This window comes from Notamacropus eugenii, chromosome 3 (genome assembly GCF_028372415.1).
Source record: "Notamacropus eugenii isolate mMacEug1 chromosome 3, mMacEug1.pri_v2, whole genome shotgun sequence".
Classification (NCBI taxonomy): Eukaryota; Metazoa; Chordata; class Mammalia; order Diprotodontia; family Macropodidae; genus Notamacropus; species Notamacropus eugenii.
In genome coordinates, this window is record NC_092874.1 from 441,270,935 (window position 1) to 441,288,096 (window position 17,162).

The following is a 17,162-nucleotide window of genomic DNA, read 5'->3' on the forward strand; positions in this document are numbered from 1 at the left end:
GTTCTCCCAATCTTGTTTTAAGGTGACCACAGTTAAAAGCTGTCACCTTCTTTCCATGGTATGTTTCTAGGGCTCTTGAATTAGACTCTCTCCACACCAGGCCCCCGTGGCATTCTTGACGGGTCTCACAGGAGACTAGCACTCACACTGTCCCTGAAACACAAGCAACTTACTTGCAGATAAAGCCTCCACTTTCACATTTTCTTCGGGCGTCTGTGTTCTCTGGGAAAAGCAGTTCTGGTCGATGGAGCACGTCCACGAGCACAGATAATTCTGCCTGGACAAGGGGCCGCAAACGGTCTTCTAATGCGGACACTATATCCTGAAAGGTACCGGCAAGTCGTGTTAATGGTAGAAGGTGGTGGCTAAGCTTTGGCATCCTCAGAAGGTGGGTCCATCCATAAGCAGTGTGGCATACTATGACTCTGCACCATCAACTCACTCATGGATCACACTTCTAAAGTGACCGTTTCTTCCCCACCCTCCATTCTCATGGGAAGCGCTAGTCTTGGAGTGCAAACTTCCCACCACCCATCCTTTCAAGGACACGGAGTCTTTTAGGCCAACAAAGCATTCCATGTTACAGTTACATGAAAACACAAACGAATGAACATGCTGTATCAACATGCTAAATAGATGTACCCTGATAGCATGATGGTCTTCAAATACAAAACACACTGCTGTAGGAAAGGAAAACAGAGAAAAATGTGAAAGGGCAGCTAAGTCAAACACTGCAAAGAATATGTGAAAGGCAAATAGCAGAGAACAGATGAAGGGATGCGCTCCACCAGTGGGCGTGTCTCTTACAGGATGGCGACTTAGGACCAACCTAAAGCCAGGATGGCTAAGACGAGTACACACTGTACTGAACAGAAAACAGACTCTAGGCTTAGTCTTTGTAAGAGAGGAAAACCCTTAGGCATCCCTTCCTGAGGAAAACACACACATAGAGTTTTCTATGTATTTAATCCAAAGTCATATCAAATCTGTTTACTTAGCTATGAAGTTTTTCCAGAGGCTACGAGGCATGGTGTTTAGACTGTAGTACTTGGAACTCAGGAAGACCTGAAGTCAAATCCTACCTTTGACCTGAGCTTAGGTGGCACCATAGTACACAGACCACTGGGCCTGGAGTCAGGAAGACTAATCATCCTGAGTTCAAATCTGGCCTCAGACCCTTAGGAGCTGTGTGACCCTGGGCAAGTCACTTAACCCTGTTTGCCTCAGTTTCCTTATGAGCTGGAGAAGGAAATGGCAAACCACTCCAGTATCTCTGCCAAGAAAACCCCAAACTGGGATCACAAAGAGTCAGACAAGACTGAACAGCAATAGCAAAAGGTGTGATGTAATCTCTCTGAGCCTGTTTTATTCAATGGAAAAATGAGTAGAACAGTCTTTGCCATACCTACCCTCATGAGGCTGTTGTGAAGCCTAATCAGGTACTGCATGTAAAGGGCTTTACAAACTTTAAGGAATAATATTATTATTTCATTTGGACAAGCCAAACAACCTATGTGGTCACTCAATTGTAACAGAAAGTCAGTTCAGTGACTACACAGACACTGTCTAATGATGCTCAACAGAACCCAGTGACTTCCATCCAGAATTCCTCCAGACCTCTGCGGATCTAGGAGAATCCTTGAAGGAACCCAGATGATGTTGACCCCAACAGCACATCCTCCAAAACATAATAATGGAGAGCAAATACCTTATAAAACAATTTGAAATCTACTTCTCAACATACATAATATTAAATAGTACTTCCTAACCCAACCAGATCCATGGAGGACTTCTATCTCATTGTCAATGGAGATTCCTCAAGAAGTTGCTATGATAATCTACTGAGTAATGTACCCAATCATAGTTTAGGAGCTGAAAGCTAGTCTGACCAACTGCCATTTAATCCATGATGAAATTGAGAATGGAAAGGGGACGTGACTTGTTCAAAGCAACCCAAGTAGTGAAGAGCTTGGCCACCCTAAAGATGCCATCTGGAGTCCCAAAAGGTAAGTTTCTTATATGAGAGCCTCAGGTTGGGAAGGAGTTAACAGATCTTCTGAAAGAGCCTAGTTAACAACCCAGGAGTTAGCAAATCACTAGGAGCATCTGTCTCCTCTCAATGCCAGACTCACTCATGATGCACATGTGGGTACTGCTGGGAAAATAAGACAGCCTTCTCAGGGTGACAAAAGCAAGAGCCCCATACCCTGGTTACTAGCACTACGCTTCCTGACAAGAAGTGGTTCATACTCTCCACAAGGCTAACTAATCCTCTGAAACAAGGATTCTTCATCTGGACTCCTCTAGAAGCCTGATAAAGCTTATGAACCCCTTCTCGGATCATGTTTATGGCCTACTTTCATAATGGAGGGAAATGCTGATTTTCAGTTAGAGGTTAGTCAAAATAAAGATGTTATATTTTCCCCATCCAGGTTCGTGGAGTCCCCTGAAATCTATCTATGGATTACTCTAATTTGCAGTTAAGAACCTTTAAAGCAATCAGTACCTTCACATGACTTCCTCAAGTCAAGGTTGTCTTTTCCTAAATAAATGATTTCCTACTCTTCTCTCAATATGCTACTTTATCTCCAAAGCCCACAAGTTTGAAATTCCTTTATTTTAGTTTGGATTGATCCCACATGCTTGGTCAAACCCAGAGTGCAAATTTGGGACAAGACCATCACCTGCAATCTTTCGATGATGTTCCTGTAATCACGGGAAGCGGCGAGCACGGAGTCCCGGCGAGCGGCATTTCTTGCCGACAGCCGCCAGTTCATGGCAGTTTTCTGCACAATGTTGTGTGACTTCAGGAACAGGTTGTTGACCTGGCTGTCCAAGTCCACAGGTATGGCGATTGCTCGGCTTTTAGCTGGAAAAGAAGAAGGTAGGTTCAGAGCGTTGCATTACTTGGTGAGTTGTCTATCCGTCTGCTATCTGTCTATCCATCTATCCTTATCCATCCATCTAGGTAGCTATCATCTATTTTTCTACAACCTATGATCTATAAATTTTCTATGATCTATAAAAATAATTTTTCTGTCATCTACCACAAGAAAGATTGAAGATAGTCTCTCACATAAATATATTTATAGATATAGATATATACACACATCTATATATATATCTACATATCTCTCTGTCTATACACATACACATATATGCATATAAACATTTGCTGCAGCTAGGTTCTGATTATTATGAATAATGAATTCCTCTGAAGTGACTGCATTATTTGAAGTCAACTTGCAAATTTTCATTGGGCTGGAACCAATGACCATATTTTACATCATTGTAACTTCAAAAAGTGAAAATAAAGAAATCAATGAATAAATGAATCTCAAATAAGTGAGATCACGTCACAGTGTTCCTCATTTGCACTAATTAGAACTTGGCGTAGACGTTAGAGTGAGTTAGGAACACCTGAGTTTAAATCTGACCTCAGACGCTAGCTGGTCTTAATCTGTTTCCTCAGACTGACTTCATCTCTTTGCCTCGGTTTTCTCAACTATAAAATGAAGATAATAACGCACCCAGCTCCCAGGGTTATTGTGAGGATCAAATGAGATAATATTTATAAAACACTTAGCACATCTTAAAGAGCTATATAAATGCTAGCTTTATCTATTTTTCTATTTTATATGTATGTAAAGGTAAAGAAACTCCATTATTGATGGCAGATATTTAATATCATGTTTTCTTGTCCATTATTCTGTTATCAAGTCATGTGTAGCAGTCAGAAGATGCTACAGGGGCAGAAAGGAACCTTCGAGGGCCCCTAATCTAATCTCATTTTACTGAAAAAAAAAAGGCAGAATAGAGGTGACTTGCCCAAGTTCACAAAGATAGGTGAATGATAATTATAAAAACTGACATTCATATGAGATTTTAAGTTTTGCAAAGCACTTCCTGTGTTATCTCATTTAATCCTCAAAACAACCCTCTGAGATACATACTACAGGTATTACTATGCCCATCTTAAAGAAAAAGACTCAGAGAGGTTAAGGTTCAAAAAGCTAAAAAAAAATTAGAGGCAAGATTCCAACCTACATCTCTCTCACCTGCCTCAGAACTAGGATTTGAACCCAAGACTTCTGATGCTAGATCCAGAGTTCCTTCCACTACATTATCCTGATTCTCAAAGGCCCAAACAAATCATAACTGGGAAGGTAAACCTTTGGTGAACTAAAAATAATCATTTCCTTTTACTCTCTGAAAGGGCAGATTATTTTTAGATGGCATGCTATTCTGCATCCTCTCATCAGCATGGATAATTGAGACTGCACATGGATTAAGAAAAAGAAAAGAAATCCTTACAAACTCTGGGCTTTCCATAGTGTAAAACTGTTAGACTAAAACTACAAAGACCAAAGGTGAACAAGATCTCTGTAAGCACATAGTGCCCGAAATGTTTACAGACCCTCTAAGTCTCTAAGGAAGTTAGAGAGGTCCATGTACAGTTACTTCCAAAGCTGGATTTCTCACTTTAAAAGAGAACAGACAAGAAAAATTTAGCCTTCTGATGGCATGGGTCAATGGATAGAATAGGATTAGCAGCCATTTCACATTGCTCTGAAAAAGTTAATGCAAAAAAATAGATTTGGGATATAGGCGGGGGGAGGACAGAGGGGAAAAAAAACAGGAGTCCCTCAACCCCAGAGGGTTCTCTTTCAACATGTGCTTGTTCCACTTTGCTGCCCAGGCCAACACAGACAGTATGTGTCAGACTTGAGGCTTGAGCTGATGTCTTCCTGATTCTGAGACTAGTACACACTCCATTTACATTACATACATATTACACACATACACACACACACTCACATGAAGCCTTCATCATCTTTTGCTACGTTTAAAAACGTATTTTGGAAGCGGAGGCAAGCTTTCACCTTCTAAAGTACTTGCAGAGTATACTCATTAGACAACTGGCTTAATTCAAAACCGACTTGAAAATGATTCATTAAACATCAACTACTGAGTTTCACAGAGTCACAGAATTCCAACACTGGAAAGGACCTCAATAGCCATCCAATCCAGTCTCCAGTATATAACTGATAAGTAGTCACCCACACTCTGCTTGAAAACCTCCAACAAGGTGGAAGCCACCATGTTCTAAAACAGCCCTTTCCAATTAACCAAATGGCTAAGAAGTTTTTCTGAACATTAAGACTTAAATTTCCTTCTCTGTCACTTCTACAGTACAACTAAATCTGGACCGTTGGGTTAAAACAGAGTAAGTCTAATGTCTGTTCCTGGAGAGAGTCATCAAGTACTTAAAGACAGTTAACATGTCTCACACTTCTTATAGAGGCTGCTTATGTCTCAGCAAATATGTCTTTTTATGAGAGGATATTAGCAATATTATCGAGGCCTCGCCCAGAGGGACTCTGCAAGTCAGGGGGTTCTTTTCTCTCTTTGTAAGTATGTTTCTGCAGGTACTTTCCAAGTTGGATTTCTTGCTTTTAAAGGAGATGAAAATCAAGATGCACAGATCTAGGCCCAAAGGAAAAAGAACCATCTAGTAAAAAGAAAAAAAAGCATAGAGGCAGCAGATTCAAATGAAGATTTCATGGATTCTCCCCTAGCACTGTCAAAAAGGACCCACCTACCTTCCTTGCTAATCTTTCCTGACTAGACTTGCATGAGGTACTTTGACTGTGGGTAGATTATCAATTTCTCTTAGCCTGGACAGGGAGTACAAGCAGAAAGCTGATATATATGCAGCACTTGGGACAAAATAAGTGAGGCTCCTATAAATTTTACAGGCAAATGGAGGAAGAGGGACAGAGATTTCTGTGATCTGTTTTAAAGAGCACAATACTGGGGGGGTTGAGAAAAGAAGAGAAGAAGTAATTCAATCACAACAGTTCCACGTTATGGTCTGCAAAGTACTTTCTCACGGTAGACAGCATAGTTACTATTTTTTTAAACCAATGAAGAAATTCAGGATCGGTGAGATGAAATGATTTATTTGCCCATGTTCACACAGCTAGTAAACGTTTAAAGCAGGATTCCAACCTAGATTAACTATTTGCACTTCTGATACTTTACAGACTAGGCTATAGGGGCTTTCCACCCATTCATGTCACCCATCCATGCCTTTTTTCTACATAAAACACACTTTGATTACATTAGAAACAAAGTCAACTGTCAGGTTTCTTACCTACATCAGAGAGCACCCTTATACAACTCTCCACGGAGGCTTTCTGGCTCGGCATCAGCCAGTTGCAGTGATAAACCCTGAACACTCCCTGTAGCAGCTGTACAAAGACTGGCTGACGAGTCTAAAAGGGAAAAAAAGAGGAAAAAGATCATGGAAAGCTGTGTTTCACTCCCTCAAACAAAGAGGCCCAGTTGGGTTTTCAAGAAGAGAGCTCTTCATTCGCAGTCCAAATAATTAGTATTCCGGGGCAAAAGTGGGGAGAGATCAGATAAAAAGGGAGATCAGCAAACATTTTTAGGAATCATTTGAAACAGTAAGGAAGAAAAGCAAATAATTATCTTAATCCAAAGCACAAAACTGAAGTTATCTGCCTAGGGTTGCCCACAAGAACACCCTCTGGGAAATGAAAGAGAAGCAAGGTTTAGTTGGGAGACTGGGCAGTGTTAAAAAAACAAAACAAAACCTGGGTCTTAGATGATTTTCTAGAAATGCCCTAGCTCCCAACCCCTCGCCATCCAATCCCAAGAAATATACTATAATATAGTATGCAAAGACAGCAGAGGTAATGAACCGATGTTTCAATATTGTCTACTAATGATACTGATTTCCCCTAACAAGTTGGCAAAAGACCAATCACATCCTACACTAGAAAAGTGCAAGCCTTCACTTGAACAATTCACCTCTAAGGATATGGGGATCTTACATCTTCAAAGGGCAAATCTACTTTAGGTCTTGAAATCTGTACTAGAACGCTTCACTTCATCGGAGGAGGGATATACGCTCAACTGAATGTTCTCTGTTCACACGATTAAAAAGCTAATCAGCTTAATAAAAATTACCAACCAAATGATCTGTAAGGCATTTGGAAGGGGAAAAGAGCCGAATCAGGCAACTGAGCAAATACCCTATAAAAATTATAATAAAATACCGACTAAAATAATATCCATTTATTTATTTATAAAATAAATACTTAAAAAAACAATACCTATTTATTTTTTTATAAGATAAAATACCTAAAAAAATGATGTCTGTTGAAAGAAAACAGAAGTTAGTCTCTTCATAAAGCACTTATCATATAATTAAATTCTTCTTGTTTGCCCTCATCATTGTCAGGGACATAAGTGACGGGAGTCCAAGGATTTGAAGAAATCTCCAATGAGAATCAACAGCAGCGACAAGAGGCACCATTTATTCAGTGCTCTTTTCTCATCTGATCCTCACAACTGCACTAAGAGGTAGTCACTATGATTATCGTCCTTTTCTTGGATGAGAAAACTCAGGAAGACAGAGAAGTTAAGTGACCTGCCCAGGGTCACACAGCTCATAAGTATCTAAAGCTGGATTTGAACTGGAGTCTTCCAGACACAAGGTCCTATGCTCTATCCACTGTGCCACCAGCTGCTCCCTTAGCGTCTTTCAACTGCTCAGAAGCTAAATACTTAATATAAAAAGAAATGTGTATCAAGTGCCTTCTAGGTAGCTCTCTGGAGGAGATAGCTCTTGCTCTCCTGGGATTTAAAATTCAGTAGGGGAGATTAGTCATATACACAAAACATAATACATAAAGTAAGACTGTACTGGCTTAAGTAACAGACCAGAAGTACTATACAAATTGCAGAGATCACCATTTTCAAAAATGCTATGTTTATACACCTGCATATAAAATTCATCTTCACAGCTTTTGAGGTATTTGTAAAGCACTAAGCAAAATGCCTGCAGACATTCAGAGCTATATAAATGCATATTCCCTTTCCTTTACTATAGTTTTTCAGTTACATTTTTCAGATGAGAAAACTAAGTCTCTGAGAGGTTAAAGATAATTAAAACATAATACAAGTGATGGATAAAACACTGATTAAACATTAAAGGCCTTGACAGAAAGATCTGCTAAAGGTTCACTCATTTAGCTAGTAAATATAAGAGTTGGGATTTGAACCCAGTTCCTGTTGACCCCAAGACCAGGCCTCTTTTCATGATTCCATTTGGCCCAGGTCTATTCCTTTCCTGTTAAAAGAGCTACTTTTATAGGATGCTCCATCTGCCTGACTAAAGGGCTGTACTGGAGGACCTAGAGGGCCACATGTGGCCTCAAGCCTGCAGGTTCCCCACCCCTGTCTAGTACATTCTAAGGTTTCTACAAAGTAGAGATAGACAGACTGGTGACTAAGAGGTAAGAATGCCCAAACAAATGTAATAAAGCAGTCATGTATGTTGATAGTTTTCTAAAAGAGTCCAATAGAATGATCTGTTTTACAATACATTCCACAGTTTACATGGATACTGGCACTGCCATGGTGAACTGTCCCTTTCAATCACAAGCAAAACACCCGAAACATTTCTGCTAAAAAGTAATTTTTAGAGTTGGCCACTCAGGAGAATAGTCCTTTATTGGGTGGGACAAGTCTGGCCTTTAACGGCATGTACAATCCTAGCCTTGGAGGTTGCTTTCGTCAAGTTACCACTTTCATTAGAGACTTGTAAATCATGTTGCTGACCTGCTGCATTTCCCAAGCATTCCTGAGCTAAATCAAAAGCTATGTCTATTTCTTTGAAATAAGCAAGCTGCTTAAAATTTCCAGAAAAAAGTGACAGGAAACATTTTTGCCACATGTTGGGTCTGATTCTCACTACCAGAGGGAAAATGGTATAAACTCATCCCACTGAAGGTGGTCCTAAGAGTCATTTCTCCTGTTCAGGATTTCTGGGCTGCTGCCTTTATTAAAGGAAGGTAACACTTGAACTCATCCTCTTTTCCCCAATAATTGCTGTCTTTTCTGTGAGCACAGAGTCTAGCACAAAGTTATAAGTTTGTCCTTCCTTTTCAAAGGGGTCCAGTGACATCATGGGGTGACGTCTTGACTTGCATCTGAACTGAATTTAAGATAGAGTTGAACAAAGTCACCAGTCTCATTTTTTATTCCTGAGTTTCTGAAGTCCAGTGGCAAGAAAAAAGTTAGGATGACTGGGGATGCCTGGAATGCAGTGGATGACCTTGGCGTCTTTGGTACCTGACCAAGCTCTAAGCACTCCATAGAGCCTGGAACTAATTGTTCTCATCTCCCCATTCTGCTGGGAGGAAGTCTGCTCATGCTTGAACGTAGACACCCTCTAACTTACCAAGGCATCTGAGGCCTATCTGTTGAGATGGTTTGGTGGGGTGTGGCCACTGAACATGCTACAGCTTCTTGGAGCTACAGGTGAGAGTTGAGGGCCAGGCAGACACCAAAGGTGGACAGGCAGCCCTGAAGCCGCAGTAAACATCCAATAAATGCTCACTGTTTGACTTGCTGTAACTCCCAGATAATGTAAAGCTAACTGTACCTTTTTAATCCCCACAGTGGAATGCAAACTCCTTGATGTCAGACTTCCATTTTTATTTGTGCATTCTCAGAGCAGAACCTCCAACATTCTCTCTCACACACACACACACACACACACACACACACACATACACACACACATATACACACACACACACACACACACACACACACACACACACACACTCTGCTGATTTCACTGTGGCCAAGAATGTACACTGAGGTACCGCTCTAAAAAAGGCAGATCTGCAACTTCTGCTCTTAATGAGTCGCTCCAAGTCATGATTATAAGCTGCTCTGCACAGCTTGGTAGGTACTTAAGAAAACCCTGCCGAACTGGATTGAATGGCAGATCCAAGGGAAAGATGAATAAAAGGCTACAAGCCACACCAAAAGGGAGGAAATGTTCCCCAGTCACGATTTGGATTACAAGGCTCTGGATGTTCCCTGTGTACCCTGGCAACTCAGCAGGGTTTCATCTTCACCCTTTTCCCTGGGGCTATTCTAGTCCTACCTCCTGCTAGCCTGCCAGGTGCCCTTAGTTAGGGTCACCCTCTCCTCTCTGAGGACATTAAGAGCCAACTCTATTTGGGCACTTTTCTTACCTGCAAAGTTGTGCTTTGGTCGGAGAAGGGGGAGCTAAAGAAAGTCGTCACAATGCTCATGACGATCTCAGTCACATATTTCTCCAAGATCGAGTCGGCGTGTTTCCTGTCACTGGTGTTGTTACACGCCTAAGAAAAGAATTTGAGAGCTTTAGAGACAGTATTAAAGCCTGAAAATTAATTGTAAAGCTGAGGACTCACTACTACTTCTCTCCTGATGATTTTCAGGACTGATCATAATAACATTTAGGTAAATAATTTACCTATAAAATGACAACTGACTGGGGCCAACCTGCTTCTAGTTCTAGAAATTCTATAACTTGCTTCTGTTCTTGTTGTCACGGTGGACCTCAAGGGGGTGTCCAAATTCTCTCATTAAGCTGAAATCTCATTTTGTCAAATACAGCTCAAAAGAAAAGCCTTGACTTAGAAATCTTTCTGCACATATAGGCAACATGATGCGGTAGAGAAGATGGTGGCTTTGGAGTCAGAAGTCCTAGGTTTGAATCCTGTCTCTCAACACTGGGCATCTCAAAACAGGTCTGTGGGCCTCAGTTTCCTCATCGAGACCTGGAAGGAAACCTCATCCCTCTGAAATTTTACAGATAACGAAGCTATGACCCAGAGAGACTAAACAATTTTACCAAGGTCACAGCAGTAAGCATCAAATCTGGGATGTGACTCCAGGACCTCTGATGCCACATCTAGAGCTCCTTCCACAACACCATTTTCATTCTTTTGCCTCTTAGTATCTCCAGTGCTTAGCACAGTGCCTGGCACATAGCAGGCCCTTAATAAATGTTTATTGGATTGAATTGACACCACGCTGCCTCCAATCTTTAAGGCTCCTTCTAAATCCATGACATGCCATCTCCTTAAGGAAATTTACCTTGTATTTAATTTGGTTATTTTGAGGACAGCCAAAGTGAGGCTATAATCACAAGCGTAGGACAGAACTGAGTCAAGGTAGTAGTGATTGGTGTACGTGCTAGGTTTTTGGCACTGTGAGGGCTATAAAGGGTTTGAGAGGGAACTAATTAAATACGAACAGCTGATAGTGATGGGCTCACCATCTCTCCAATTCTCACAACCACCCTGTGAAGATGTCAGTCTAAGTATCCTGGTGTCAGCTGCATGGAGGGGACTCAGGGAGGCAAGTGACTTGAGTAAGAAGCCAAATCTTCAAAGTACAGGACTCTCCACACTACCCTATCCTTCCTCTGAACAATTCAGGAATTGAACTGTTCCACCCTGAAGGCCCTAGGCTAGTTTGGGAAAAGGCCAAGGGGAACTGGTAGGAGTTGAAAAGTCAAAGCCTGAAAGGTTTCTGACATTTGCTGCCGAGTGCTATTAAATGAAGGTCTCTGGCACATGGCAAAGTAAGCTAGTACTCTAAGTGCTTTCCAGGCTCTGGCCCTAATATTTCTGTCTGCACATCTGACACCAGACAGTAAATATTCTCGGCATTTGACATGCTTACTACACCTGATGCACAAAACCAAAAAGGATATAGGAAAATCTATTATGTGCTGAGTTAGAAAAGAAACATTAAAAGATGAGATATGCCACAGGTTCCCACACAAAGAAAAGTCACAAAAATAAATGGCCAAGTCCAGGAACATTTTCCTATAGGGCTGAATTTTGTGACTATTAATGAGGTGGGGAGATCCCCACAAACCTTGCCTACATCATCATGACAGATACTATCTTAGAAAACAAGTCGTGGCTAAAAAAAGAAAATAGACAAATTTCTTTCCAGAATATAACTAGTAAAATCCACAATCAGCAAAAAGCAAAAGGTAAGAGGGCAAAAGTAAACAGACAAGGAGACTTCCATGCACAGGCTCACAGATTTAGCCATGGGAGGGACTCTCGAGATGTAGCTCTCTTTTTACAGAGGCCAAAAGAAGTCTGACCTCAAAGGCCTGGGTGTTTTCTCTGATAACAGGCTGTTAAAGAATATGGTCAGCAACCAAAGCCAGAATCACCAGGACAGACTTCATCTTCGATTTCGAAATGTTCTTACCCTGCAGATGTCTACAAGAAAATTCTCAAACAACTTCCACATATGGTTACTGGTGTAAATCTCCTTCATTTCTACCTCAGTGTCCACATAGCAATGGTTCAGGAAGTTGATGTAGGCAATTTTAACCTGGAAGGATAAAAAAAAGGTGGTAAGAAGACAAATTGTTGTGCAGGCTAGAAGCTAACGCCCACGTCATAAAATGTGTAAAACAAAAGGATTGCACTAGACAATTTCTAAGTTACTTTCTAATTCTAAGTAAGAACCTGTGAGTTAATAATAACAACAGTTCATTTTACATAGCATTGTGAGGCTTTAAAAGTGTTCTACACATAGTAATTCACCGATGTTATAACAATTCTATGAGGCAGGCGCTGTGACTATCTGTATTTTATAAATGTGGTAACTGTCTTAGGAGTCAGAGGGCCAGGGTTCAAATCCTACCTCCAACACTTAGTACATGTATGACCTTGGGCAATTTACAATAACCTCTCTTGGCTGGAGTTTCCACATCTGTAGACTAAGAGGGTTGGACTGCATGGCCTCCACCTCATACCCTTCCAGCTTCAAGTCTATGATCCTAATGACTACAAAAGTCCATCTACTTCTCTTATGAAGGCAAGACTGAAGACTAATTCTTCCTGGCACAGGATGATAAGCCTATTTTTGATACTTAAGTTAAAAAAAAGGATATGATAGAATTTTTTTCTGGGCTAGGAAGGTATAACTCTTCATTCCAAGAAACCAGAATTAAAAACTGTGAATCTCAACTCCAAACACACTGAGAAGATTAGACGTTACACTGCAGCCCTGCTGAACCTCACTCACCTCAGGGATGCAATCCTCATGGGTCACTACTCGGACAATGTCATCTAAGGGAAGGAGGGAGTTACACTTGATCTCTGTGTAGACATTTTTACCCTCCGTGCAGACTGCTAAGAGTTCTACCAAGTGGATATGGTACATCAGAGGGCTGTTTTCATCCATTCGGTCCCTCTCTGATCTCATCATCTGGATGAGCGTCTGGAAGGAGGCCCTGTCATTGTAGAACACAAGGACGTCTTCTCCTGAATTGACCAACTACAAAAAGGAAGAAAAACCATGTTTATCAAAAGCTTGAAAGGAAATAAAACGCTACAGAAATCTTTTTATTGAGATAAAAAAAAGAAAGGTTCTATCACTGGCCTTCCAGTGCTAAACTTCCAAATGATAACACAGAAGATATAACAGCTCATTTATACTCTGCTGGTTTTATCCCCTTTCCCAAATTAAGCATTGTTTATACCCCACTTCTATCCCAAGGATATAGAAAATACATATGACCTGAGTGCAAAACTAATTGCAAGAAAATAACTGGCTTTGGAGGGAAATCCTCTACAAAAGAGGAACTTCATACTGTGTTAGGTTTGACAATTATAATCAGGATAAGGATAGGACCTGTGATTTTCTTTGTCACATGGAGATCCTGGATATGGAAATTCTCTCTACCAGATAGGCAACTGCTCCAGCGACCATTTGTACTGAGAAGGTAAGGGACCTGCCCAGGGTGACATAGCCAGGGTAGAGGCCCGACTCAGACCAAGGGCTTCCTAAGTCTGTGGCCAACTCTCTAGCCCCTACACTCAAAGGCTTTTTCAGCTGACAATGTCCAATGGAAAATTCCTACCTCACCCCGGCAGTGACTATACAGAAGCTAGCAGCTCTCGCTCACCTCAGCCATGACCATATCTTGGCACTTCTTAATAAATTTCCCTTCGGCCTTGACAATTGTTTGCAGGAATTTGATGTACTGAACATTCCTGCCGTGTGTTTCAATACAGTGAACAAAGTGCTGGACGACTCTCTCGTTGATCTCACTGCAAAGCTGGAAGTTATTCATGAAAATGTGTTGCATTGTCACTGCCTCCAGGATCTAACATGGGAAGGAAAGTCTCAGTTTAAGGAAACTGAATAAAAAGGATGTCTAAGTATTCAGGAAGTGTGAGGATGAGTAACATGTATAGCTCATGCAAATGATTTGTGACTTCATTAGCTTGGGAAATTGCTGGGACGGTAAGAGATGGCTGCCACCATCCCCAAACTATCACATGTTGCTGACTTGGTTTTCACACACATGTGAAGTGACAGTAGCAGAGATGTACAGGCATGAACCAGACCTGGGTCATTATTCAGATAGCAATTCCCAGGTGAAAAAAGTCCTTTCCACTACAAACCAGTCCTTTCTCTGCACAGGAGTAATCAACAGAGAGAAGGGACTGAGGCTCAGGAAAGGCTTTTTGTAGAATGTAGAAGGTGGGGTTTGATCTGGGACTTGAAAGAAGACTGGGGAGCCAGAAGACACAGATGAGAAGGGAGGGCATTCCAGCTGTGGGTAACGGCCAGTTAAAATTCTAAGAGTGGGGAGACAAAGTCACACAAGGGAAGGAGTGGGCAGCTTTAGAGTGGGATGCTTGGGCTGGGGGAGGAGTGAAAAGTGTGAAATTGAGAACTGGGTTTGAATAATGAGAGAGTGACCTCAAGAGGGATGGGGTAACCAGGTGGGAGTTTGTTTGTTAATCACTAAGCAATGAATTCAGGTGGGTTGACAGCCACTCTGCCAAAATGCAAAGACTGATGGCTTTGTAAATAAATTCTGAGACACACAGGCTAAGTGACTTGTCCAGGATTACAGAGTTAGCAGGTATCACAGGCAGGGTTTGATCCAGGCCTTTTTTCAGCCTGGCTCTCTATTTACTACCTCATCCTACCCTGCAGAGTGACCTAGTAGAGAAGTTCTGAGATACTGAGATTAACTGACTTGACTCAGGTTACATAGCTTATAAAAACCAAGGGTAGGATTTGAACCTAGGCCTTTTCCTTTGTTACAAGTATAGACTTGATTCCAGGTGGGTGTTGTTCAATTTAAAAATAACTAATTAGAAAAGAAGAGATTAATAATAATAATATTTATATATTGCCTGCTATGTGCCAAGCACTGTGCTATGTGTTTTATAATTATTATCTCAATTCATCCTCATAACAACCCTGGGAAGCAGATGCTATTATTATCCCCATTTTATTTTTATTTTTTTTACAGATGAGAAAACTGAGGCAAATAGGGATGCAGTGACTTGTGCAGGGTCACACAACTAGTACGTGTCTGGCTGCATCTGAGTTCAGGTCTTTGTGACTTCAGATCCAGCATATCCACCATGCCACCTCACTGCCCTGACTCAATTAAAACCTTTTTTTTTAGGGTGGAAGGAGAAGGGGGAGGGTGGGAGGCAGGTGATACTTTAGAAAAATCAAAACTAGTGTCTTTAATCAAACCCCACCCCCCATACTTCTCAACTCATCCTGCCCTTTATACATTTTTGGTTACCATTCTCCTTTTGTGGTACACCAGGCAACATTCACAGCTTCTGAACGGGATTCCAGGGTACCCATCTGGACCAGTCTGGTTCCAGACCCAAGAAGAACAAAATTTCACAAGACAAGCCATCCTTCTTGCCTCATGCCCTTTTTCTCTACGGCTCCAAGTGGTCACTGATCCTTACCCCAGGATTCAGAAAGAGGTTTATGTGCTTGTGGAGGAGAGCCTGGTTCTGCTGATTACCAGCGCAGAAGTTCTGTAAAAACTCATGAGCCAGCTTCATGATCTCCTGCATCCGTGTATCTTCAGCCTGGGTGGAATAATTAGGAAGATCCAGGGTTAAGAGGGTGAACAGGAATGGGGGAGTGGAAAGGAAAGAATACTGAACTGCAAGGTGGAAGATGTGGACTCCTATGACATCTATTTCACTAGCTAGCTGTGTGAGGCAGTCACTCCGTATTTATTGGGTGTAAGACACTGAGACGGTGTGCATGATCTTTGTCAAGTCACTATCTGAGCCTCAATTCACTCACTTATAAAATAAGGGTATTGGGTTAGATGCTCTCTAAATAACCTTCCAGCTCTGTAATCTATACATAGTAGAATTCAAAGGTCTTTATGAACTAAGCCTTTTGGACAAACTGAAAACTTTGATGATGAAATGGTGTTCTGCAGATATGCCACTTTGGCATCCATTGGTCCAGAGGAAACCATTTGTTTTTAGGAACAGAGAGATGTGGCATGGCCAAATAGAGAGACTGGCTAGCCTCAGAACTAGGAAGATAAGCGTTCATGTCCTGACTCCAAAATAGACTTTCTCATGAAGAGCACATGGGGAAGTCATTTAAAATCTCAGTGTCCCAAGCAATCCTCTAATGCTTAAATGAGTTAATTTTCACACCCAGAGGATCTCCACACCAATGATCTCAGGTCTGGTCCCCAAAAATAAATAAATAAAGCAACATACATCCCAACAAAATGGTTTAACTACTTGAATCAAAACATTTTAATTCCTGATTTTATGCTACAAGTTGGCACAGAGAAAATGACAACTTATAAAAAGTCTTCCCCAATTCAAATTCATTCATTCATGTGGATTATGGATACAAGGCCACTCGAGCCCCCTGAAGGTAAGTCACTGTCATTTTTTTCTCTGTTATTGAAAATACACTGTCATGCACCCATCTCTTAGGTTTGCCTTTCAAGTTATCTCTGCCAAGTCAACCACCTGCATAGTAAAATGGTATGGGTGGTATCTTTTGATTCATGTATAAAGTAGATTTTAGTGAGGCAGAGGAAGTCATCGAGCCTCACTGTCTCTTCTAGAGTTGTCACAGTCCTGTTGGCAGGACAGAGTCAAGATGACTGATGATGACTCAAGATGTAGTAGATAACCTTGGTGTCTCTTTTAGCTAAGCTCTAAAAGCTCTCCACAACTTCAGCTGTAGTAGCCTCTATGTTGGAACAAATTGTTCCTACCCATTCCACCAAGAGAAGTTGGCATATGCTTGAGGTAGACACACCCTCTCCCCCAATCACCAAAGGTTACCCTTGACCTAGTTTAGCCCATCTGCGCAGACTACACCAGATTCAGAGAATCTCAGGGTGGGAAGTGATCTGAGAGGCCATCCCAGTCGATGTACCTGAACAACAAACCTATCTGCATTGTATCTGAAAAAGTGGTTCCTGGAGACCTAGAATGAGG

At 41.4% G+C, this 17,162-nt stretch overlaps 1 protein-coding gene across 5 annotated transcripts in view; it reads right to left on the reverse strand.

The window, feature by feature from the left end:
• Positions 1-17,162, reverse strand: part of ITPR1 (inositol 1,4,5-trisphosphate receptor type 1) — a 384,526-nt gene that overhangs the window by 160,992 nt on the left and 206,372 nt on the right. For all 5 annotated transcript variants that reach the window (XM_072598619.1, XM_072598616.1, XM_072598617.1 and 2 more), the window contains 8 exons: positions 15,642-15,767; positions 13,817-14,017; positions 12,934-13,185; positions 12,109-12,234; positions 10,083-10,211; positions 6,158-6,278; positions 2,685-2,869; positions 174-322 (listed from right to left, as the gene is read on the reverse strand). In XM_072598619.1, coding sequence (XP_072454720.1) covers positions 174-322; positions 2,685-2,869; positions 6,158-6,278; positions 10,083-10,211; positions 12,109-12,234; positions 12,934-13,185; positions 13,817-14,017; positions 15,642-15,767 — 1,289 coding nt within the window. The remainder of the gene's footprint in view (positions 1-173; positions 323-2,684; positions 2,870-6,157; positions 6,279-10,082; positions 10,212-12,108; positions 12,235-12,933; positions 13,186-13,816; positions 14,018-15,641; positions 15,768-17,162) is intronic.